The 25999-nt window shown below is 40.9% G+C and overlaps 1 protein-coding gene across 3 annotated transcripts; it reads right to left on the minus strand.

Annotated features, from left to right (window-relative positions):
* Positions 1-627: 627 nt before the first annotated feature.
* On the minus strand, positions 628-25849 carry LOC125718947 (protein shisa-7-like). 3 transcript variants are annotated; one of them, XM_048993285.1, is made up of 6 exons: positions 25688-25849; positions 25028-25385; positions 16100-18383; positions 7040-7194; positions 4530-4718; positions 628-4340 (listed from the first exon to the last, which is right to left on the minus strand). In XM_048993285.1, the coding sequence occupies exons 3-6, from the start codon at positions 16786-16788 to the stop codon at positions 3493-3495; spliced, it is 1881 nt and encodes a 626-aa protein (XP_048849242.1). In that variant the 5' UTR covers positions 16789-18383; positions 25028-25385; positions 25688-25849; the 3' UTR covers positions 628-3492. The 3 variants fall into 3 exon arrangements, with proteins under 3 accessions (XP_048849242.1, XP_048849241.1, XP_048849243.1); XM_048993284.1 differs by having other exon boundaries at positions 16100-16881; positions 17518-18383; positions 25028-25849; XM_048993286.1 differs by having other exon boundaries at positions 16100-16894; positions 17518-18383; positions 25028-25849.
* Positions 25850-25999: the final 150 nt, after the last annotated feature.

Below are 25999 nucleotides of genomic sequence, written 5' to 3' on the forward strand. Positions count from 1 at the left end.
AAGCATGAATCTCCATCAGCACATAAAATATGGCTTTTCTAAATGTACAGCCTGTGTATGCTAAAAGGGCTCCATTGATCCGTCGTAGAGTGTTTCATGGTTACCTTCTTATGTATGTTCCTAGGGCTAACCAATGAAAATACTGTGGAAGAAATATAAAGGGGAATACAGGAAATTGTAGGTGTTCTTCTAATGAACTGGTTATTTCTTTTCCATTGGAGTGTTCAGTGTTACATGGAACTTCACTGTTGGGAATGCCTTATGTGATGTCATGTCCATTTAAGTGCCTTTGAGAAATTTATAATAGTTCATAAATAATCTCTCTCAAGGGGCACTACACATGCTGACCCTGTGCTGTGATCCCCAAGCTTGTTCTTACCAGTCTATGTATCTCATGGAGAGCAAGATGGGGCAGGCAGAAAGTGAATTCCCCCATGGGAATGAATAAAAGTATCTCTATTTTGGTTCTTCTTCTGTGTTGTTTTTTGCATTCATTCTTTCCCTCTTCATAATTAAGTACATATGTTAAATTCTTAAGAATAGGTTAAGTATAGGTTTCCCTATAATTACTGCAGTATTGATGCGGTCTATCATTTTAAAGCGCTCGTTTCATTAAAAAAACATGACTTGAGTTTTACTTTTTTATTAACGTAATTTTTTTCACAAGTGTGAGATTTTCTCATAGTAATCAAGGAAGAGTTGCATGCATGGAAAATAAGGATTTTCACTTAATCTTCTGGACAAGAATGTTGGGTTGCCTGTAGGTAAATCAATTACTGTACTGTCTCCCATTGTATTTCCCTAAAGCTAGGAATAAAACCAACAACAAATACTCTTCTCTAGAAAATGAATCACTTGACAGATCCTCCTGCCCCCCCTTCCAGCTCTATCCACAAACACATGCGCTCGCACACACACTCACACATTTTTCAAATAGTACATTTACAAGTGCACAGCACAGCTACAGTTTAACTAAATTACAAAGCACTATTACAAACCATTTCCTCAAAGTTTAAATAGCATGAAAACATCTTGGAATCTATTAATTCAACTTTAAGTAACATTACAAGATGATTAAAACCATATCTGAACGTATTTGCAATAATTAAAAAAATAATTGATAATTAAAAAAATTACTGAAGTGGTTTTGATTGTATCTCACTCTCCCTCTCTCTCTCACGTGCACACACACATTTAAACATGTTGGCTTCATGACCTTATCCTTCAGTGTAATATCCACATTCTTTTCTTGCTCTTTCTTTCTGTTTGTGCATTGTTTTCAGTAACATAATGATTTAAAATGAAAAATTCAAAAGTTCAGACACATTAAAACCCACAAAGGAAAATGCAAAAAACAATAATAACAATCAGCAATCAAGAAGTATGACAGTATTAATTAAATACAATAATGACAGATGTACCACAGAGTGAATGAACATTGTCTGACTGAACACTCAGTTCATATAATGTTGAATACTTATGTTCCTTCAAATGTAGGGAAGGGGAAAAACCTACAGATACACTGCTAATGTAAACACACTGTAACCCAAATTTATCCCCTTCAGCCAATCAAAAATGAAATGTGAGGAAAGTATTCAATCAAATCAACAGCTAGACAGTTTTAATTAAAACATGGCCTCATACCATAAAAACGAAATACTTTCAAATGATTTAGCAGAATATAATTTACAGAACATACCATGCCAACATTGGTTTTGTAAATGTTATTGGATTTGTGCCATGCTACAGGTTTTCTGCAGCAAGTCACACTAGATATTAGAAGCCTTGTGTTTCATACATTTTCTAATTTTTACACCTAGATTCATTACTGTCTTTTATATGCTAAACATTGCACATTGACTCAGAATTATTGTAAGCTTTAAATAGAATACAGATTAGAATACAGATTTTAGATACAGAAACAGTTTCTAAAATAGCCCTTACTGTAATTGTCCATAATATCATTTTTTTCAAATATATAAAATGAATGAAATGAGTTACAGCTAATAACTGCAGTTCATAAAATCATAAATGTAGATAATAGTTCTGACCATTTTACTCAAAATGTATTCAGAACCAAATGACATGCAGCCCAACACAACTTGTGAGGCTGACTTGTTAGTATCAGATACATACAATACAAATATTGCTGAAAACTGACACAAACTAATCAATGTGCCTTTATTACACAACACCAAAAAAATATTTGTTAAATGATTTTTTTCTCAAGTGCTGATTGTCAGGAGAGCTTTCATTTCACATTGATTCATGGTCAGTAGTGATAAGCTGAATCTCCTGCTTCTCCATGATTACACTTTACTTTACTTATTGCAGCTGTGGCAAATATGACTGGACAAAACAGCACGCTACATTTGACGCACTTCCTGATAATGACACGGAGGAATTGCCTCTCACCAGTGTGCAAATGGATTGTAAGCATTCCCTGCCTGCCATTGCAGTCTATTCTTCAGAGCACCAAAGATCATTTACAGATTAGAATAGGTGTAATCAAATACTGACTGTGTTTTTTACCCAGAATATAAGACTCAGCAGTGCCATGGACAGTAAATGTGCTCTCTGTGAGAAATGCTTAAGTTCCATGGCTCAGTCTGTTTTGTTTGCTAGCTGTTAGTGGTGGCTAAGTAGCCTTGTAAAATCACTGTTCTTTTATGAAAGTTGCTTAGGTTTGTACTGGTTGACCAGTGTGTAAGTGGCTGCATTACACTGATAAATAGCCCATGTACTGGTGTACATGACAGGGAGTGTGTCAACAGAATAATGAAGTGGTTCACTATAAAATCGTCAAATTTGGAGAAAATCCAGGAAATGTATTCTTATAAGTCATTTTATCCCTTAAGAGATATTTGAAAAGGCAGATAGATATATTTTACTGTCATTGCAAACATACAATCCAGTAATCCCAGCTTTTAATAACCATTCTAACATCATGATATAACTATGTTCCTCTTTTGTCCAGTCATTCCATCACAGGAGAACATGTGACTTCACCCCCCTATGTGTGTTATGGACCAACACGCACAGCCATAGCAGAAGCAAATGCATGGAGACTTAACAGAGGAAGTCTACTTTTATAAAGGCTACTCTGTGCCCACCCTCTTTCCTTCAAAATATGGCTGAAATTGTTTTTTGTTTGTTTATTGGAAATTTTTTTGTAAATTGTATTGAAGTTCAAATCACTGCCTCTCCTATTCCCAGGTAACCTCCTGTTTATCGTCTTTATCTTTGTCCTTTCTGTTTTGAAGCTAAATTGCAGGAAACCTTGATTTAAAAATTGACCTGACATTTCAAAAGTTTGAAAAATTATTTTTTTATAACGCTTCCTGTCTTTATAATAGCCATCCTTAAAACCCTATATGCTGCACTTAGCTGCCAACCTTCCTGTTCCTATTTCCTCTGTCCATCACCTGCTCCTTTCTCACATGAACACCGAAGTCTGTCCCCAGCCTGTCCTGCTCCTCATTGCCTTCTCCCCTACACGGTCACTTCATTTTTGCTCCCTGTCCTCAAGCCCTGATTCCCAGCTACCGCTACACCCACTCCCCCCCCACCAGGAATAAAGTGTAACTGCTCAATGGTGTTCTGCCTCTTGGCTGCAAAAGCTAATCTTCTGGCGTTGTGGCCCCCTAGTGTTCCTGTGCCCCCTCCAGGTAGCTCCCCCCAGCCCACGGCCCCTCCCGTGTGGGCAGGCATTGGAGCGCTGCGTTCCTGCTCCCTGCCAGAGGTGGGGTGAGAGTTCATTTTGATCATGTGATGTCGGTCGAGCGAGGGGGTAGCACAAACGTTTTGTTGGGACTGCGCTTTCTGGCTGGGGGTAAGCCGTGGCAGCGTGGGGACCATCCCCCCAAACTCTCCACTACCCACCCCTCCACTAACTCTTTCCCCCAGCTGATCAGGGGACACAAGAAGCCTTTCATGTGATTTCCGGAGGGTTTGTGAGTTCGAGCTTTTTGCTGCTGCCACAGCTTTATAATACTGATGTTGTTGGTTTTTAGTTAGTCTGGACAAAGTAGTATTGCCATCTCCCAGATTAAGCAGCTGATCCTGAGACATCACTCTTCGTGGAGGTTTGGACAGCGTGTCAAAGTTGGGGTTGTACTGTGACTGAGGCGGCTGTAAAGGATAAGGGTTTGGGGTTGGAGATGGCGCCGGTGGCACGTGAATTCGCGGGCGTGACGTGTGCAGAGGAAGCGTGCCCCTGGCCCCCAGTGTATAGTCCCCACCCCAGTGGAGGAGGTGCTGAGATGAATGAAAGGAAGGAGGAGCATTGTTTGGCCGCCGTTTGGTGGTGTAATATCCAGAGTAGTCATCCAGATCCTTTTCTGTTTTCATTTTGGAAAAAGAGAAGCAATTCAAGGTGAGAAACATTTTCCAGAAGTAGGACATCATCTGCATCCCATTCCAACATATTCATCTGTACAACACTACAACTCTTACCAGGAAGTTCTACATATTTCCAAAATCAACTGAAATATCTCCTGGGGACCAAATTCATTTCCAGGATCACTTACCCAGCCTCTTCAGCGAGCTGTACCTATTGATCTCAGATTTGGTGCTTGTCTCATAGGATGGGGGCAGCTGGGCCAGGTTGTGGAAAGAGTGTGAGAGAGAGGGGTGGGGGGCAGAGGCATTGCTGTGTTTGCTGGAGAGCAGTGTTCCAGTGGAGGCAAGCGTGGTGTTGTTCATATGTGGTGGGCGCTCTGTGAAAACAGGAAATATCTATTTAATAATCATTGACATTTAAGAGTGTAACCCATAGTCAAAATATGAACATGATCCACAGAAAGTCTGTGGTCTATAAAGAATGTATCCTGGTGAAATGTCTGAGTTACCACCCGTTATGTCATTCAATGATCTGGAGGTGTTTAGGTACGGCCTCCTATCAAGCTGATAAATAGTTTGGAAATGAAATACAGAGTTTGGTGTATTTGTAGTTCTGACATTCATTTTCTTTCTGTCTATCTAAAACCATGTGCCCTTTTTAATAGTAAAATTTCATCACATCTTCATAACTTTGTTTTAATGAGTGTGATATTATGGCACTCGGATTGTGGCAGTTGGCATGTTAATAATGTAGGAAAGCAGGACAATAAAATTATATAAAATGTGGCCTAATTGGAAGTTAATAAATGCAAAAATGGGAAGTTCACAATCAGTGTTCTAACTTGTTTTGAATGCTTTAAATACTATCTTTAATCAACCTTTCCTAAATTTATAAATTTTTATTTATAAAATTATCTCAAACTTAAGTTATTGTAAAAGTAATTGAATGCAATGTTTTAGTGTCAAAGGCTCTGAAAAAAGTTTACAGCTAACAATAGCTGATACATTCGAGATTTTCTGTGCCGTGCTCTGTCCGCCTCTCATAAGAATACTATCTAAGATTTACTATTTTTACTCATGAAATGAGTAAAATACTCATTGCTGACCACTTTGTTAAACCTGGTTGAAGTGTAATAAATATCTAGTAGTTGAACTTTGCATTGCAGACACTCCTCGAGGTTATAGTTAGCCATGATGCAATGAGACATGCAGGTGAGCTTTTCAAGCAAATAAACCATTGCCTGAAAAGTAAGGATTGTCAAGGTCAAATCAGCCCCAAATAAATATCAGTGAATCATAAAACCACTACTTTAACCTTTACTAACATCCAGCCTTGTAGAACTGGCATCTGTCATGATGATACCTGGGTCTGACCAAAGTTCTTTCAGCTAATTTCAAGAATTGAAAACCTTCCTGCATGAATCAACACCTGTGTCCGGAAGTCACTGTCTATAAGCCTTGGTAAACATGTTTTACAGTTTCAAAGCTTTGTGCTTCAGTAAAAATCTACTCCTGAGGTAAGGCCATGACCATCTTCTCCAGAGCGGTCCTACAAGTTATCTCGCAATCTGCAGGACTTGACCAGAGGACGAGGCCCAAGACCAGACAAAAGCAATACCTAGAGTAGTCATATTAATTGAATAATTCTAATTCCTTGCAGTATGAATTGTCATGAGTCTGTGCCATATGATTAACTGTCATGTCAAATTATGATAAAAACTAGACTGTAACCAATCCAAAACAAAAGGACTGTTTGACTGTAATCACATTTAAGAGAAAGATATGTCACAACAGCCACTAAGGTGTGGCCCAAAAATAGATGCATGCCCAGCATTCATTCATATCACTAGATTTGTAATCTCTATTTATGATTATCACTTCTCTAAACAGAAACAATGGATTTATGTTTTACCCAGTTTGGAAAGCTTATAAGGTATAAGGTGATTAATAAAGTTTAGCAAATATTATCCTTCTCCAATTTGAATCATAAACACTGCACTACTTTTGCTAAATAAAAAATAAAAAACAGATAAATTACAGGTTTATGGAAGTATTACAATACAGTACAAGTACTTTGGATGGTGTCTGTGAAAAGTAGTACAGTTTAAATAATGTAATTTTTAATCTGATGTGCATTTGATCAGCACATAAATTCCACTAAAACTGAAGGCAAACCTGATCTAATAAGTAGCTTATGTATTATATAAACTACTTATAATGCTACAGAAACTGTATTAAAATTGGTTAAAATGCTACGCAGAAGCACAACATGGCTTGATACTTAGGACCTGTGTGTCAGACATTTGCACCACACAAGCACACTGCCAGCCATTTCAGTGCCACAAATTCAATTCTACAGGCATACTATGTGCATGGATGGCCTTACCGATTGTAGCAGTGTGTTTGGGACTGGAACCAGAAAGGTGGATGAAATTGTGGTGCAAATTCCCAACTGCAAGACAGAGCATAGCTGTCATGTCTTGTCATTTCCTGTGAGTGTTTGTGGGTGCCTGAGTATTAGCTTCCTGGAGTACATGAAGCTCTGTAATGGTATATATGGTATATAACTGTTTATCTCCTTTGCCCTGTTCTCTTTCCAATCTCCTTTTGCATCAACCTGCTTTTAATTTCTCTCTTTGAGATATATATGTGATCATCCAACGTTCCATCACACCCACCATGCTGAACCGTCACTCACTTCGGTTCTCTTTGCCCTGAGGTACAGGTGTATACAGGTTTTTGATGGGTCGTCCCAGGGTCCCATCGTTCCCTCCAGGACCTAGAGCAACACTGTTGTTCCGCTCTGCTTGCTGTACTGGACTAGACTGGTGACGCAAGATATCTACCAGAGCCCTGAAGGAGACATGAAAAAGAGGGAAAAGAAACATAATATCACAACGTAACTCTGTGCAGGTGTGTGTGTAACCAGGGCCAGCGCATGGCCCCGGGGATGCCAGACCAGTAGGGGAGCACTAGGAGGGTTGCAATAGTAATGCGTGCCATCTTTGTGCATTGGTAATGGAGTAATAATAATAATAATAGATACTTTCGTGATCCACGTGGGAAATTTCTCTTTTATGCCTCCCCAAACTTGCTCTCTGTAGGTGTGAGCAAGCTGGCTGTGAAGGGCAGCCACATATAGCAGCATCCAGGGAGCTGGGGGTTAAGGGCATGCTGAATGAACCTCAGGTATACAGTATATATAGTGCTTTGGAAGCTCCAGGTTTACATAAATGACAAAATAATCACAAATGACACAAAGGTGACAGTTAATAGACCATAATTATAATTACTTATTAAACCCTTCGATCCTAATATAATTAGGTACTACTTAGTACTGATGTTTCTCTCTGGATATAAAAGTACCCTTTGGAAGGGCATTTATTTTTGTTGGATGATCACTGGAAAAATTAAGACAAAGAAGCATTCTGCTGATGTGAGAAACAATATCATTAAAATACACAAGGCAGGAAATGACTACAAAAATATTGAGGAGTTTGGATGCCCCATTAAGCACTGTTGAATCCATCATCTGCAAGTGGAAGGTGTCGTGCCGAGCGGGGACAGAGGAGCGAGAGATGGGAAGTCGGGGAACGAAGGGCGCACACACTTAGCAGCACAACACAATGTTAATGACAGCACTGGGGAAACACATTCGAACGCGGACTGAAATGACTAGAACTCAAAACAGCTGATGACACGGGGATTCCACACGAGGTTAACAAGGGGGGCGTGGCACACAGGAGGATCGGACGAGTGGGGCATGACAGACCCCCCGCCCCCCCAAAAGGTGCGCACTCCAGGTGAGCCCAAGGGGAGCAAGGAACGAGACCAGGGACATGACGAAACCTGGGGAAACAAAAGCAAAAACATCAATACACCATGGGGAACAGCACAGACACACAGAACAGACACAAGGAGACCACCTCAGACAACAGACGACAAACCAGGGGAACCGGGGAGCCGGAGGGACCCTCGTCTGGCGTGAGGCAGAGGCCACCGAGGCAGCAGGCATCAACAAAGTTGGAGCAGGGGCTGAAGGGGACACTAAAGCTGGTGAGGAGGAAGGCGAAGGGGCTGGCAGAGAAGGCAGGGAAGGAGGTGAAGGGGATTGTAGCAGAGGAGAGGAGGGAATCGTAGCTACGGCAGGCAGAGGAGCAGCCGCAGCCGGCCCAGGCACAGGCGACCGATGAGCCACAAGCGGGGGACTCGCAGATGATCAAGGTGTCACAAGCAGGGGATCCGCAGGCGATCGAGGAGGCACCGGAGACTGGCCAACTGGCCAACGAGGCGCCATGGGGGAAGTTGAGGGTGATTGCCGAGCTGGAATCTAGAGGAGCAAAGGCGAGTCAGGGAGTTGAGCCCAACGTCGGTGTCCTCTCCCTCTTCGGGAGACTGAGAGATGAGAACCCTGCTGGGATCTGCCGCAATGAGTGCCACAGGACCCGCTAGGGGGCGGAACATCATCCGACGGGACTGGGGCCGCAGGGGGTGGCACGTCATCCACCGGAACTTGGATCTCACAGAGCGGTGTGTCGACCGCCAGGGTGGGGACCTCGGGAGAGGGTGTGTCGGCTACCAGGACTGGAACCTCACTGGGTGGAGCGTCGGCCACCCAGAGTGGGGCTGCAGTGGCCTGGACCCACTAGGGGTGGAACATCATATGGCAGGACTGGGGCCTTGCAGAGCGGCACGTCAACCACCAGAATGGGGACCTCGGGAGGCAGCGCATCTGCCGCCAGAACAGGGATCACGGGAGGTGGTACATAGGTCACCGGGACTGGGGCCTCGCTGGGTGGCGTCTCTGCCGCCGGGACTGGGGCCTTGCTGGGCAGTGCCTCGGCTGATGGAACAGGGACCTCTGGATGAGAACAGGAACCCTGGGGACGAGAGCAGGAACCATCGGGCCAAGAACCACAGAGGGCACTGCAGGAGGCGCCAGGCCAGGACCCACAGAGGGCACTGCAGGAACCTCAGGCGGCAGCTTAGGAACCACCAGGAGCACAGCCGGAACGAGCAGCACAGGAACCTCTGAGAGCACAGCCGGAACGGGCAGTGCAGGAAACTCCAGGGGAGCAGCCGAAGCTGCTGGGTCTGGAGTCACATAGGGCAGTGCAGGGGCTGCCAGGTCTGGGATCACAGGAACCATGGGGACCTGAACATGAACTGGAGCCACGGGGGGCAGAGCAGGAACTGGAGTCATGGAGAATGAAGCAGGGACTGGAACTACGAAGGATGAAGCTATAGGGGGCGTTGAAGGAACCGTGGGTGCAGGAACCTCAGGGAGCGCTGCACGCACCGCCAGCACAGGAACCACTGGGGCGCTGCAGGAACCACCAGCACAGGAACCAGGGGGGGCTGTGGTTGGGGTTCACCTTGGTAGCAGGCGCTGCCTGTTTAGGGAACTTAGGGACCCGCGGGATGGCATCCCTAATGGACCTGGCCCCTTTAAGCGTCTCAAAAAATGGGCAAGAGGCAAGCGCTGGCAGCGAAGCAGCAGGCGGAGAAGCTTCGGGCATCTGCTGGGATGGGGCAATGGTGATGACATGAACACCGCCGGATCCAGGATCAGGAGGAATTCCTCTCGACACGCAGCAGGGCAGGTAGCGGAAGCTGAGACAGCTCTTAAGAAGGCCTCAGGCACATCTTCCGTCTTCGGCTTTTGTGCTTTCTCTTCTTCCTTCCTGCAGCAGGTAGCAAAGTCTGGGGCACCTTGAGCAGCTCTGACAGTGGACCGTACAGTAATCCGCTGTCCATGGCCACCTGCCATATCATAGACTATGCCACACCCCTTCTCAGCTGCCGCACATTTTCGCGCACCTTGTTGATGAGGTCCTTTCCAGGAGGTCCCCGGTGCGAGTCACCAGGGCGAAATCCGCGGGGTCCTCCAGGACCTCGGGCTGTTGCAGCCAATATATTACCTCACACATGAGGTCCATATATTCCACCTTGCTGATGGGAGGTGTCTTTTTGGAGAGTGCTGTCATTCTGTCATGCCAAGCAGGGACAGAGGAGCGAGAGACGGAAAGTCGGGGAATGAAGAGTTTAAACAATGACGCAATGACACTTAGGAACACAACGCAACGTTAATGACAGCACTGGGGAAACACACTCGAACGCGTACTGAAATACATAGGACTAATGACTACAACTCGAAACAACTGATGACATGGGGATTCCACACGAGGTTAACATGGGGGGCGTGGCACACAGGAGGATCGGACAAGATAGAAGGCTCATCATAGCACTAGAACAGGCCGTCCCTCAAAACCAAGCATAAGAGCAAGATGTCGACTGGTGAGAGAGGCTACTAAAAATCTTTCACTCAGAAGTCTGCAATGCTCTTTGGCTGAAACTGTAGTGCTCCATGAAACAGGCCACAATGGGAGGGTAGCCAGAAGCCGTTCTTTAAGAGGATCCACATAAAAGTACATATCGCATTTGATACAAAACATGAGAAAGACAAAGTTTTTGCCAGACTTCAAAGAGGTATGTGTGGTGTGAAACTAACACGGCCCAGGCTTCAAGAAACACCATACCTACGGTGAAATATGGTGGCAGTATCAAGTTATATGCTGTGCTGGGACTGGGAATCGTATCAGAATTGAAACGACAATGGTTGGACACAAATACCACACAATATTGCAAGAGAACTTGTTCCAGTCTCCTATGAACCCTTGGCTGGGGAGAAGATTCTTCTTTCAACATGACAATGACCCTAAGCATAAGGCCAAAGTGACACTGGGATGGCTCAAAAACAAAAAGGTGAATGTTCTGAAATTATGATGACCTTCAAGGGGGTTGAATACTTTTGCAAACTACCGTATATTGTTTATCGTTATTAGCATTATGTACTGGTAAACAGCTATGTTGTTGTGTTGTAATGTTAACGTTACAGGCTTGTGTCAGTTGCCGTTATTACAACAAATCTGATATGATCGCACATAAATTAATGTGTTGTAAAGGTAAACTGCTGATCGATTTATTTTATCCTAGTATGTGCTGCTTTCTTTTTGCTGAAAGGAATGTCTGAGTTGTTTCTTTTTGCATTCCTCTCTTGATGCCTGTGATGTTGTCAGACTCTTTATATTGCTCTGTCCCAAGTTCATTATTGATGCCCAGTCAGTGTTGCCTCTGTCACACATAATGCATGGTTTGCCTAACATGAAAGGATAAGAATGGCCTTTAGGACATGCTGTTTTTGTTTTGTTTTAAAACCAAAGAAGTTTATGTCAGCTTACTTCTCCTAATTTAAATGGAACGAAAAGTTGTAAAATTGCTTGTATTCACATTTGGTTATATCAGGCATCACAACCATAAACAGAATGAGGATCATAAAATGCAGTAGCGTTAGCATGCTAACAAATCTAAGCCAGTGTTTATCAGCTAATGAATCCCAGTACTGTTATCTATGAAAATGAACACAGCGATATGGAGGGTGTTTAGTGACAATAGTCAATAAATGAATGTCATTTAAATTGTCATTTAAATAAGTATTTAAAAAGCAAATTAATTATTTAAATGATTGTTTAAATCACAATTTTAATTATACCAGTAATCATTAGAATTCTGTCAAAGTAACTCATCACACTCAGTGGGCAGACTTTAAACAAAACTTAATCTAATTGGTTATGTTGCAAACTAAGTCACAACAGATCGATCTTGTCTAGTTAAAACATTAATTCCCATTTATGACAGCATTGGTTTGTTCAGTCATGGTGCTGTATAACATCCTAACTTCCCAAAATCTTCAGTAAGCTCTCCTAGGATAACAGATAAGCTGTCCTAACTTTCACTGACCACCATGTAGTGTGACGTATAGTTAAACTTATTTAATCCGTATGACTGCTCTTTTATTGATTTTACACAACCAACAAAATACTATTAAGTAAGTTTTTTAATAATCTTGGGAATCTTAAAGGATCCTTTATCTTTGTCATGAACACTGCTGTTGTTGCAATTGACAACTGGGGGCCTGCATCACGGAGCAGGGGGTATTCCAAGGAAGCTAAAGAAACCCAGACTTTCCCAAAAAATTCAGACACACAGGCAACGGGAACCGTTTTGGGTTGAGTTCACATGTCATTTTTACTGTAGGCCTATTCTGAATTATGTAATCTCATTTAAATATTTTCAGTCACAATCACGTGTTCTACACATATAACTGTATCTTGGCTTAGTTTTTACTAATAAACTTTCAGCTAGACTGTGACTAAACAAAATATAAAAATATCTTCCTGTTTCTCATGTCTCACGCGGGGCATGGAACGGAGACAGAGGCGCAGACGTCAGGACATCAGGGAATACGAGGTGTAATCAGGAACAGGCAACGAACTCAGACTGACAATACAATTACAGAACTAAGGAAACATACTTTGAAGTGTGGCCTGTGGCTTGTACTTCGAAGCGGGGTTACTGTCTTATCAGGGTAACTTTGCCAGTAACTTGATGACGTGTGGTGTAACTTAGAGATTAACCCGTACTACAAAAGGTATGTAGGTTTTACTCAAGGCATGCTGCTATGGCAATTTACTTTGCGTCTCAAACCTGCTCCGAGCAGTTTTTGTTCTTGGTCAAGTCGTACACAGTGCCACACAATTCAGAAGTCACCTATTATTTGCTGTTAACTAATGTAATGCTCCCTAAATTTCTATTACAGTGATGTTACTCGTAATTTAAACCTAACTTGATTCAATTTCAGATGCAATAATAGTAGAAAGTGTACGTGGCAGCCAGTGAAGATGAAATATTAAAGGATCATGTCAAGTGGTAGGGCTATGCATTTATATTTGTACTCATTATGAAAGATTTGTTGTGCCTAGCCTCCACTTAATAGTGTGTTTCTATGTTTACAGCTAATGAGAAAAAGGTGTCTGTTCATATGACTTAATAGAAGGTGAGCCATTGTTTAACAAACAAATAATTTACAACAGGACAAAACAGAAACATATGTGTAGTGAGAAAACGAGTAGAAACCTGTCATCATGGTTAAGTTAGCCTCATATTCCATATTCAGTTTTCTAACTTTAATAACTTTTAACGGAAGGTGGGCGTTTTAATGACAGAATTGTGACGTCCAGTACATAGATAACGATGCACACCGATTATTTTTGCGCTTCAAACCATTTCGTGATTTGTGCCAAATCGTGTTATTAGTTAATATAATAGGTCCTTTCAGCTGTAATGACATGGTGGTTTAGCATTTTGAGTTCATGGCGACTGTTGCACACCCCTTTGTTTCCCAGATTGCTTTACGTACAAATTTTAATTTGTGAATGTTCGAATGTATCCGTATAATGTGCAATGGGACAATACATGAATTGGTTAATAACTTTTAAACTAGACAAGACAGGCACATCTAATGAAGTGTGCTTTGATCGGTGGACAACAGGGAACAATACACACCCCTTGGGTTTTCAGAATAATTTTCTCTCTAACAGTTATTAATACATTGTATGCATATTATATGCCATTGCTCCATTTCATATATATTGACAGAAAGATCCCCTCACGATGCGCTCACTAATGCCATAAGGATCATCCAGTTGTCTACGGAGAAAATGTAGTTGTAGGGGCGATGCTCATATAGGGTTGGCGTACGCAGAAACCTCGACTTAACCAAGCACAAAAACTGCTCGAAGCAGGTTTCAGACTTATCATAAATTGCCATAGCGACATCCCTCGAATAAAACCTACCCACCTTTTGTAATACGGGTCAATCGCGAACACAAGTCGCCAAGTTACTCGCAAGTTATCGCGATAAGCCAGGAATCCCGCTTCATAGTACAGGCCAGTGGACTTAAATACACAAAACTAATGAAAACAACTTGAAACAGCTGATGACGGGAATTCCACATGAGACTAACGAAAGGGGCGTGGCACACAGGAGGAGAGGAGATTGGGGCATGACACGGTTCATATTATTTTAACGGATTTTTTTTTCAGTTTCAGTCATTGCATTTCATGCTTGACCTTTGTAATATTGGTACGCTTTTATTTGAATTATTTTGGAATTAATTGGAATGCTGCAGCGTGATATTTACAGGCTTTATTATGTTTATTACATGAGTAGCGAGAGCACGAAATTTTGGGAATCTTTTGGGAATCTGTTCCCACACGTCAGACGTTCTTCGAGACAACGCTTAACTAATCGAGACAGTTAATCTGGTCCAGAACAGATTTGTTCACTCGCCTAAGTTACCATGGTAGCTCAACGGGGATTCATTTAAGACACATTGATGGAACGGAACTCCAAACGTATAGGTACCAGACTTGTCGAAATAAGTCAAAATTTCCCTTAATCCTGCTTTGTGGAATACCTCCCAGCCCTGATGAACGTGGCAAAACAGCACAGACTGTACACACACAGAAGGGTACTTTTCGGTCCAGTTCACATTTGGTTTTAAAATGCATCTTGGGAGGGGTACCCAGCCAATTTTGTCATAAGTATTTATGCCAATACAGTGCCTTTGCTTCACTTTTAGCTCAGAGAAGAATTTTGTTAAATCGTTTGGAAAACCTGTCTAAGGCCTCCCACTGGATCAAGGACTCATTTTTTCTCAAACTGGGAAACTTAGGAAGTTCCAAAAAAGTATTTCAATGTACCATCCAAGTCTAGAGTAATAATTTTAAAACTGTTGAAATGTTGCAACACATTTTCTCTCTCTGGTCTGGTGGAATATCAGTGCTGTATGCATGCACTGACCGCAACTATCCGCATCAGCGAAGTGTAGTAGGAACACAAGCTGCCATGCTTACGATCGTACAGTACCCAGCTTGCAAGAGGAAATATGAATCCACCTTTAGTGTTTACATTACAGAAGATTTGTGGTTAAATGCAATCCCAGACCACCTCGGCAACTGGTTTGAGTGAATAGATCACAATGTGCGTTGGTGGTCATTTACGCTTGTATTTAGCGCTGTTCAATTGTGATCTGATTTAAGCAAGCCACATTTTAAAACCAAGTACAAGCAAGATCTAAAAGTACCTCTCCTGAGATTTAATGGCCATCCATTATGGAGAGATCTAGAGATGAAATGGCATGAAAATCACAATTATAGTAATTATCACAGTTATCAGTATTATTGCAGTATTGTTAAAATTTGCTGAAATGTTCAAAACGTACTGATATAGAACCATTTCATCTAGTTTTATATTGATCACCATAAATAAAATTAGCAGCAGTATGCACTTTTTGTTTGCATGAAGATTAAAATAACATAGCCAATACCTTATATAAACACATGAAATCCATATCAAATGCACATTAACATTAAAAGCCTGTGGAGAGCTGTCACTCCCAAAGGTCACTGCCTTCCGCCATGTTCTGACACGAAACAAATGCATGTTGCATGCTGCGCCTGGGCACCTACATATGGAAGATTGTTCTTAACTTTGGCTGATGCTGGACACCATTTAATGTGAGCTTTTTAAGGAGTGGTAATCAGCCACGGTTGTAATGATAATTAAAATTTGAAATAATAATACTAACCATCTGGAATTTCACCACGGTTTACCGTAAAGCATTTCATCCCTAGCCACATCTTCCGACTCTCAGATATGCATTGTAACTGCTTGATTGTCATTTAATAATCAATTAATTTTGAAATTATATAAGCCTTTAAATTATTCTTATAATTATTATTATGGCTTTGTTGTAGCTTAACAATAGGAAAAAAGCAATATAAACCAGAAACAATTTCATACTAGTAAAAAGCCTAGCACAAAGAACTTTCTTTGTTGCTTATCAATTCTCACCTTGGCACGTTTATATCCCTGTGCCTGGGTCGACGTGACACCTTGTGGAAGGCCACCTTAATGCCCACCGCCACCACCACCGTGAAGGAAATCACACCTCCTATGACATACATGGTGTTGTCTGGCCGGAGTGGGTCAAAGTCTGGGTCAGAACGTTGGCCTGGTGGTGTGGTTGCAGGTGGTTGTGTGTTGGCCCATACAGGAGAGTCGTAGTTCTTGCAGGAGTCCTGGTCCAAGCGGCTGCTCTGGTGATCACAGCAGAAGCGGTAGTGGCAGGTCCCACAGCAATATATGTATGTGCCTTTGGTGCAATTGAAGGTCATATCATATTGGCCCATCACATCATAGTAACTTCTGCAAACGTCCACATCCACAATTCGTTTTGGTGGTGGAGCCACCTGGGCAGCCCCAAGTGGTGGCTTTAGAGCGTCGACTGTCACGTTCCTGGGGAGCATGATTTGCGGCAAAGGTTTCGGTGGCATCTCAGATATTTTCATGTCCAGCTCTGAATTGCCAGCAGACTTCATTGTTTGCTTGTTACGATGGCTGGTCAAAAGTACAAAAGTTGCACTGCTTGGACTCCCATTTGCTGCCTGATGCTCAGTGGAGCTCGTCACCATAGCAATGACAGAAGAAAATATCAAAAAAATAACGAAAGAACACATCCTGTGACAGGCAATTGAATTCATTTTTGTAAATCAAAGTTCAAGGTGTCCAGTGTTCTAGATGTTGCCTTTATGCTGTGCAGCTCTCTCCACTCTGTCTGTTAGCTATAACATCACCTGCAAAAAGAGACTGAAAAAACATCAGCCCACACTGTAAAGTGCTGAGAAAACACTTATCAGGGAAATGTGGGAATGCATGTAAACATCAAGTGGAAGGGCTGGGATCTGTGAAGAACTGCTGTTTTGTCCCAAGCCCTATACTTTTTGATGTCTTCTTATTCATTATGCTCAGCTGTTTTTTTGCCTAATGAGCTAGGCAGTGTGCTCAGTGTGTCCAAAGTCTGAAAAATTTGAATAGTACACAGAAACAACATAACTACATCTCGTGAAATTGTAGCAGTACACAGATTTTATGAGGCATATGTCCTTTTAAGCTACAAGCAGTAGGTGATCTATAATAGTGTTTTACTTCTGTATATTTGTTTGTTTATTCATTCATTCCTTTGTTTGTTTGCATTCAGTGTGGATCTGTTAATATAAGTATACTGTGTAAACATTTGGTTACCTAGATTTAAACCTACATTTTCACATTATAAAGCTGTACGAGGCAACACAACTTTAAAATGACTCTGCCGATTTAGAAAATAATATGTCTGACAAATCTGGCTTTTAGTCAATATTGATCGATAAGCATGAGACAATTGAAACCGCATGGACCTTTACAAATAAGCAATGAAGAAACTAATACTTTACCTCCTGGGACTACTCTTGCTCAGCTCCACAAAAACGACACAAAAATCCATCAAAAAATCTAAGAAAAAGCCTTTTAAAAACCTTTGTACTTTCAGCTGTAAACTTGGTCTTATCTCTGTTTGTTTTTTATTTGGCAATGATGTCTTTTATTTTTGGCACTTAAATGTTCTTTAGCAATCTGACCTTCTGCAAAATCACACTAAAATAGAAAAATAGTACTTTCTTATGAGGTGTAAACAATTTATTGGCAGTTTCAGGAGTCACTTTTTCTTGTAAACTTTGAAGATGATTATGGCACTTTAACTGTAAGTGTTGCTAAGCAGTAAAATATCAAATGTAAGTAACCGTTTGATAACGATGGCTTTCTATACAGCTACCCTTTCTTTACTGGCCAGTGTTTCTCTTTAAGAAATTCAGAGGGAACCTGCTTAGTAAGCACGGGTAACTATGGCAACCCAGCATGGTGGGCTTCATCATCACATCGAGTGCTAGGGTACAGCAGCAGGGAATATTATGGAATTCAAGTCAACTTAAGTATTTAAAGTTCAGTGATAACTCCTTTATGAAAAATGTCTGTTCCTTTGCATTCTCACAGATTTCAGTTTCTCCTGATTAAAATAAAGTTAAAAATGGTCAATGCAAAATGAGGTATAGTTGTCCAGGATACCAGAATCCAGAAAAATTCCAGTTGCTTCCAAACAAAAAAATAATTAGTGAATTGATTATATTTCTTTTATGAAAGAAGCCTGATGATAAATCCTGAAATTAAATGTTTCCGGAAGAATGTTTCTTTGTCGGGCACATCTTTCCTTTCAGTTCTTTCCATGTTTATCCACTCAGTCACTCAGATGAAAAAATCCTTGATCCTAGGAAACAAAAATTGAAAACATTATAAGAAATTACTCAAGATGCAGCATGGAAATTTTGTACACATTCCAAGTACAGTATTTGTTTTATTATTTCAATGATATTTTGTAAGGTGTAAGCTATAAAGAAAGTATGAGTTTGGTATTTATTATCTGAATTATATTTCTCACATACATCAGAGAATTAAATAATATTTATTGTGCATATAAATAATAGGGGGGCGGCATGGTGGTGCAGTGGTTAGCACTGTTGCCTCACACCTCTGGGACCCAGGTTCAAGTCTCCGCCTGGGTCACATGTGTGTGGAGTTTGCATGTTCTCCCCATGTCGTCGTGGGGTTTCCTCTGGGTACTCCGGTTTCCCCCCACAATTAGAGGCTAATCGGAGTTACTAAATTGCCCATAGGTGCGCATGTGTGAGTGAATGGTGTGTGAATGTGCCCTGCAATGGGCTAGCCCTCCATCCTGGAATGTTCCCTGCCTCGTGCCAATTGCTTCCGGAATAGGCTCCGGACCCCCCGCAACCCAGTAGGAAAAGCAGTTTGAAAAATGGATGGATAATAGAATACAGATATTACGACTAAGAAGCTGACTTAAAAATGTTTTGCAGAGACTTACATTTAGTATTTTTTAACTTAACCTGGTCACTGAACTGAACAGTACAGTCAAACCTCAGATTGCAAGTAACTTGGTTTGCAGGTGTTATGCAAGATGAGCAAATTTTAAAAATAAATTTTAACTTGATAAATAAGCAAGGTCTTGCAACACGAGTAATACGTATACGCTTTGTCTGCCGAGCGTCACATAATCACAACTGAGTCGATGGTTCTTCTCTCGCTCTCTCTCTCTCGCTGCGGGATTGTGAGTAATCGTCTCCCATGCTTGGTTTCATTCGGCGTGCCTCACTCATATAGTTAAAATTTAGTAGAAAACCACCACCTGAATAAGGGTGCAGCAGTGCAAGCAATGAATCTGTTTAACGACAATGCAATGTCCACATTTCTGCGAAATCGAAAAGGAGGCAAAAGCAGCTGTCATTGGATAGGTTCCTTGTTAAAGTCCTACAAAAAGAAAAACATTCCAGTGAGCCAACAGATAGCAGTGATTCCATTAGTTATAGTGAAAGTCGTCCTACAAAATAACCCTCCTCTTCTCCTCTCTCTCATCTCCCTCACACCATCCCTGATTCTTTTCAAAGGTAAATTTCTTTTATGTATTTTTACTATATCATTTTATATGAATATTTTTGGGTTGTGAAATAAATCATCTGAGTTTCTATTATTTCTAATGGGAAAATTCACTTTGGTATACAAGTACTTTGGATTACGAGCATGTTACGAATTATGCTCACAATCCAAGGTTTTACTGTATTTTGCTTCTTCACAGATATAGTAAGGTTTGCCAGACAATGACAGATATTTCTCTTCATGCCATGTCTCAGTTTCTGCATTCAAAATAGCACCAAGTTCATTTAAGACTGTGTACTCTTTCAGTCCATAATCCATCAGGCGTTTCTTCATTTGATACTATGGATAGACTCTAATGAGATGAATCGGAAGGAGTACACATTATTTTATTATTTTATCTCTATTCCAAAGCTATCTCATAAAGTCCTTACAGGACCCTCCTGGCTTAATTTTTATGGTAATGCAGTGCTGTTGTCATCTTTATTTGGACATGACAGCCACTGGACATACTTGTCCCTGAGACCATGCTTTTATTCTTCTTGCTATACTTCTCACACAAATGGGGCATAGTAATCGACAGAGGGTTATGAACTTCCTCCACCATCTGTTTCTACACAAAGTGTAGCTATGGTGGAGGTACTGCAGCATGTCCTTTGTGGCAGAAATACATGCATTTGGATTGCTAAGCATTATAACAGATTCCTCACTTAGCTCGCCTTAAGCATTGAAATTCTGGTGCCAAGTGTACATCATGCTTGTCCTCATTCTTGCTGGACTACCATCTGTTGCATTTATAGGTGTCGGCTTAAAGCTAATAACATAAAACCAGGGTTCAACTTGCTTGAGTGCCTATTTTGCTAGTGTCACACCTTGTTAAGCTGTGTCATTTGGATCCAGAGTACTTCTGATTAGATGTCATTTAATGGTTTATTCGCAGGTAGTGGCTCAGAGCCTCTGAGTGCTGGTCAGGGTTGAGCCTTCATCATTTCTGACGTGACGGCAGGTCAGACAGCATCACTGGTAATACCAGGCATCCATATGAAAGCGTATATTATGTTCTGCACTTGGCAAGGTTCTAAAGGCATCTATGGTGAATCATTTCCACTAAGTCTGGCCTCACACTGAGAGGAGTGACAGGTTTCCAAATTATAATGAGTCCATCTCGTTTATTCTGGAGCTCTCATTGTGAGAACTATGACTTTGCCAGTAGAGATGTGGCCAGATTTTCTTTGCTGTATTTCAAGATTTTTCAGTTCAGGTCCTGCAGATCCACTGTTTTTGCTGCATACATTTTAGCTGAGCCATTCTTAAACTTTTAAAATAAATTTTGGTGACTAAAATGAATAATGTTGCTTTAAATTACAGTCAGCTGCTTATTTAATGCAAATTCTTTAGTTGCTTCTTCTAATTATTAGTTTCATGTAATAACAGTTAAGTACATGAAGGATGTCACATTATTAAGCTACAAAGTATTCAGCACAAAGAAAATAAATTCAATTAACTTATTTGATACTAGTTTTTTTCGGGAAAAAAAACTTATAAATGCATGATATTTCCCATAAAGAGAAGGTAAGTCGCAATTCTTAAATGGAATCTGAGTTTCCTCCTAATAGTTTAATCAAGATTAATTAATGAGAATTTAGAACATAAGAACATAAGAAATTTATTAACGAGAGGGGGCCAGTCGGCCCATCTAGCTTGTTTGGGGAGAATTCAGTTTAACAGCTTAAAGCTGTTATAATCTTAGTCTATAATCTAACTAATATTGAAGTAGCTATTTGGTAGAACAGCATCCAGACCTGTTAGAATCTTATATACATGGATCATGGTCCCCCTTAATTTACTTTGCTTGAGGCTGAACAGATTCAGCTCTGCTAACCTCTCCTCATAAGACATTCCTCTAACACCTGGAATCATTCTTGTAGCCCTAAGTTGAACCCATTCTAAGGTAGCAATGTCCTTTTCATAGTAGGAGTAAAAACCTACTAACCCAAGTGAATGAAGTCACCATTCATCCAGTTATTAGGCCTGAACACACCCTTTCACCTAATAATTCCACAATCTGCAGAAATATCTACACTTGTGCAAGCTTTAACGATAATTCCATTCTTCCTTCAAATATATGGAGAACCTTCCAGAACTGGATCACTTTAATCATCCCAGCTTACCTAAAGACATCATCAGCTTTAGCATATTAAGTATACATGTGCAAAAGAAACCCCATGGTTTTCAAAATATGCAGGTTTCTCCAAAACCCATTAGTCTTAGTAATGGATTGTCTACCATGCTGAAGGTTGTGAGTTCCATCCCATTTTTAATTGTGTCCTTGTAAAACTGGTTATACTGCATATGCAGTATGCCCCCGTGATTATTGGATGATTTTAGTCCCCTGAATTCCATCCATCCATCCATTTTCCAAACCGCTTATCCTATTGGGTCGCGGGGGGTCCGGAGCCTATCCCGGAATCAATGGGCACGAGGCAGGGAACAACCCAGGATGGGGGGCCAGCCCATCGCAGGGCACACTCACACACCATTCACTCACACATGCACACCTACGGGCAATTCAGCAACTCCAATTAGCCTCAGCATGTTTTTGGACTGTGGGGGGAAACCGGAGTACCCGGAGGAAACCCCACGACGACACGGGGAGAACATGCAAACTCCGCACACATGTGACCCAGGCGGAGACTCGAACCCGGGTCCCAGAGGTGTGAGGCGACAGTGCTAACCACTGCACCACCATGCCGCCCCCCCCTGAATTCCATTGCCACAAATTACATTTTGCTGTCCTCACTTGTTTTCAAGCTGTTCCATAGTCCATAATCCACGAAATCTCACTATGTGTTTCCTGGCACTGTGTTTTATATAATATCCATGTGGAATGTCAGAGATTTTGCATTGACACATCTGAAGAGCAGACATCATGTTTTAAAGACTGCCATTCAGTGTTATGTAACAGGGGTGAGAAGGCAGGCCAGTCATGCATCCTTCCAAGGAAATCTGCCAAAATCTGGCTCTAGCATTTAAACTGCAGAATACTCTGCTCCTGGGTAGTAGATCTTGGCAGTAGATCATCCCAGCTGTCCAAATTAAGTTCTGTCATTTTTATGCAGTTCCTTTAAATCCATACAAATCATCCTTGTCTGTTTTTATTTGTCATTGGGAAGCAGCTACACACAACTCATATCCAGTATCACTACATACCACTTCCATAGCCCCCCCCCCCTCCCCTGCCCCCCCAAGATGTGAGTTTCATCGTTCACAATGGCCTCTTGGGTTTGTTTGACGTCTCTTTGGTGACAGTAACTTCTCTGCTTATTGAAAAGCTCACTACTGCATATAAGAAGTACCGGAATCAGGTGATCATTGTTCACTCCTGGGCTTTTTTTATTCACAGCACTCCTCAGTTGTGGTTCCTTGGCAAGATTATTGTTGTTGGACGTGTCATGACCGATGCATTGGCCTTTGAAGCCATTTTGAAAGTCGCAGGAGTTGCTGTGTTTTGTTGGGACCTACCATTATAAAATCATCTGTTATGACAGAAGCCGCTTGAGGTGCTCTGCATTGCTGAGCTCATGCACAGATTCACATGCTGGGCCAGTACTCTGCTGTTTCTGGCCCTGGGCTTTCACTTTAATTATTTTAGTCCTTCATCGCATCCAGTTTATGCTTCAATAATCCATTTTCCCCACCTTCTGATTCAGACAGAATTTAAATGTCAGTCAGTATCTTATTAAAAAAAGTCTCTAAATTTACAGCTTTCAATGATCCTACACCTGCATGTCTCATAAAAAGTTCTCCAAATCTTCTGAAGGTTCAGCTATTCGTACAAATCTATTTACCTTGTACATGTATGCCTGTTCACTTCTGTATTGCACTGTGTTGTGTTTCACTGCAGCTTATATATCTTTCTCATCCCGAAGATGCACCATGTTTCTTGTTGATTGACCAGATAAAATTTTGCAAAACAGTGCTCTGTTATAATGGGAACAGTATTATACAATAGTGGGACACACATAACTATATATTCCATTTATCTTAGCATGTTTCTGGCATGGTATGGCTTTAAAAAATGGCACCTACTCTGTCACTCACTGTTTGCACTACATAGAACTGGTCCCCCCCCCCCCCCCCCCCACCCCCACCCCATCTGTGCGTGGGTGGTAGCAGCTCTCTTGGAATAGCAATGCAGCACTGAGAAGAATCATCCATTTTTCCAATAACTGTTTCCCTCTAAAACACATTTTTCTTGTTCTGTCAAGTTTTACCATTTCATCGTCTCTTAAAAGTCCTTCCCATTAGCTCGTAATATAACACCCAATAATCTTTATCCATCTCACCACCTCTCTGATTCCTTCCCCATTTCCACCCAGTTGTCTGTGAGAAGCAGAACCGAAAATCCTTATAAATAATCCAAATTAGCATTGGTGGTTAAGCGATTGCAATGCTTGGGTACTCTTGTTTCACTATGCCTGTCAACTGAATTTCTTAGATTCTGCAGAAAAAAATATGAATTTTTAAGCTCTGACTACAAAGATATCTTCTAACAAAATAATAATCCTGCACTGAAAGTGCCCATAATAACTCCATGCTGTGAGATAGGAGCAAGGAACATGTTTAATAAAGAAGGCCACGAAAAAGAAATTGAGGAAAAAAATATTAGTAAGAGTGGAATGGAAAAAACACACAAGAAGGGCGAAGATCTATGATATCTTGCATAAATTTGCAAATCTCAGATATCTGAGATACAACAGCATTAATCACAAAATATTACACAGATGCAATTGGTAATAAACAATCGACAGGGTTTACGTCCTTAATAGCAGTATGTGAATGGGCAGGTCATTGCGTCTTATTAATGTGAATGAAATTGCTGAAAAATCGTAATTTTTTATATATTTGCATGTGGTTGGACGTAGTGGTGTAATTTCGTCGTGATAATGCATCATAACGGGACTTTAAGTGTACTGCATTAGTACATTTGTTGTTAAATCACAGCCTTGTTCATTAATAGTCAATAAGGCATTACATGTCAGTGTGTCTACAGTGGACATTCAGTACAATCATGAACCTTCGGGAAATCAATCAAGTAAGCACTCATAATAGATATACCCAAAAGAATTTTCTAAGCATTAAATGTACGTTTTTTTCTGTAGTAACCTGGTCGTTTACGAAAACAAAGAATTAAACATATTTTGAAAAAAAAAACTGCATATGGCGTTTAAGCAGTATGTTAGCTGTGTATAAATATGAGTATCCATGTACAATGAAGTTAACGTCAGATGTGTACAGCTGTGGCAGCACTTGTTTTCATTTTGTGCGGTATCGTGGGGAAATTAAAAAAATAACAGTTCGCCATAACACAGATAGATTTCAGAAACACACATCGTTTTATATTAGTCCATTTCATTGTGTCGCAGCAAAGAACCCAAGAATGTAAAACTGAGGTCTTACCTGGATGTTGCCTTCTGTATTCTTTGTGTGAATTATAGATGGTGAACGCGCATTTCTCAGTATTAAGAATAATAAACTTATAACAAAATTGTATAATTAATCTTCAAGATTTACCGTGGTCAATCGTGAAACGCACAGTGCTGTCAAATATGGTTTGACAGAACGCAGCAATGTTCCCACTCCATGCTATATGCGCCTCAGTCTCACTCTTTCATATCCTCAAAAAAAAAACAAAAAAAAACACGGAAAACATTAATACGGCTCATATTCATTTTTAATTCCATATTCCTGGTTCCCACAAGCATTCTTTTATCTTCGCTGAGTCGGGTCACTGACGCTGGTAACTACCTTGCCTACGCTGAAAGAAGAAAAAAATAAAAGAGCATTTTTAATATAGAAGTAAAAGTGGATATATGCGCAAATACTATTTCTTTAATGTCTGTTTTTGGATTGTACAATTTGACATTTACATTACTATAGTAATTTAAACACGCCCGCATTTGTGGGATATATCACGTAAAGAAATAATTAAATGGTAGGCTATACGGAGCGATCGGTATCGTCTGTTTTATTAAAATGGAATGAAATGGTTGTTCTAGAGTGAAATTCTGCATGGAATGAAATGGTTTTTCTAGAGTGAAATTCTGCATAAGAATTTACAGTATCTTAAAGTGCCTTCTTGATTTATCGTCCTTCCACACATGTCAGCATTCTCTGTCAAATTATATAAAGAATAGTGCGACTGCTGTCTCCTGACTGTCCGCTTCGTGCATTACTCGTTAGTTGATTGGCCTTCACTCTTACCAGCACCATGATTTTAACTGCAAAGACAGGACTACCCAACTAAAGCGCGCTTTTATTGCTACTTAGAACATTTCTGTGGAGATATTCGTTTAAGGGGGAAATATGGAACAGTAATTAATTCAGACATAAAGACACACCGATACAGTAACACACATGCGCATATATCTC

The sequence above is a fragment of the Brienomyrus brachyistius genome, chromosome 23 (genome assembly GCF_023856365.1).
Source record: "Brienomyrus brachyistius isolate T26 chromosome 23, BBRACH_0.4, whole genome shotgun sequence".
Lineage (NCBI taxonomy): Eukaryota > Metazoa > Chordata > Actinopteri > Osteoglossiformes > Mormyridae > Brienomyrus > Brienomyrus brachyistius.

What these genes read in the sequence shown, in the direction of transcription:
- LOC125718947 (XM_048993285.1), bottom strand. Translation starts at nt 16,788, where the DNA reads ATGAATTCAATTGCCTGTCACAGGATGTGTTCTTTCGTTATTTTTTTG. An exon ending in TCAGGGCAAAGAGAACCGAA is followed by an intron (nt 4,719 to 7,039) that starts GTGAGTGACGGT and finishes CTGTTTTCACAG; the next exon opens with AGCGCCCACCACATATGAAC. An exon ending in CAGCTCGCTGAAGAGGCTGG is followed by an intron (nt 4,341 to 4,529) that starts GTAAGTGATCCT and finishes AAATGAAAACAG; the next exon opens with AAAAGGATCTGGATGACTAC.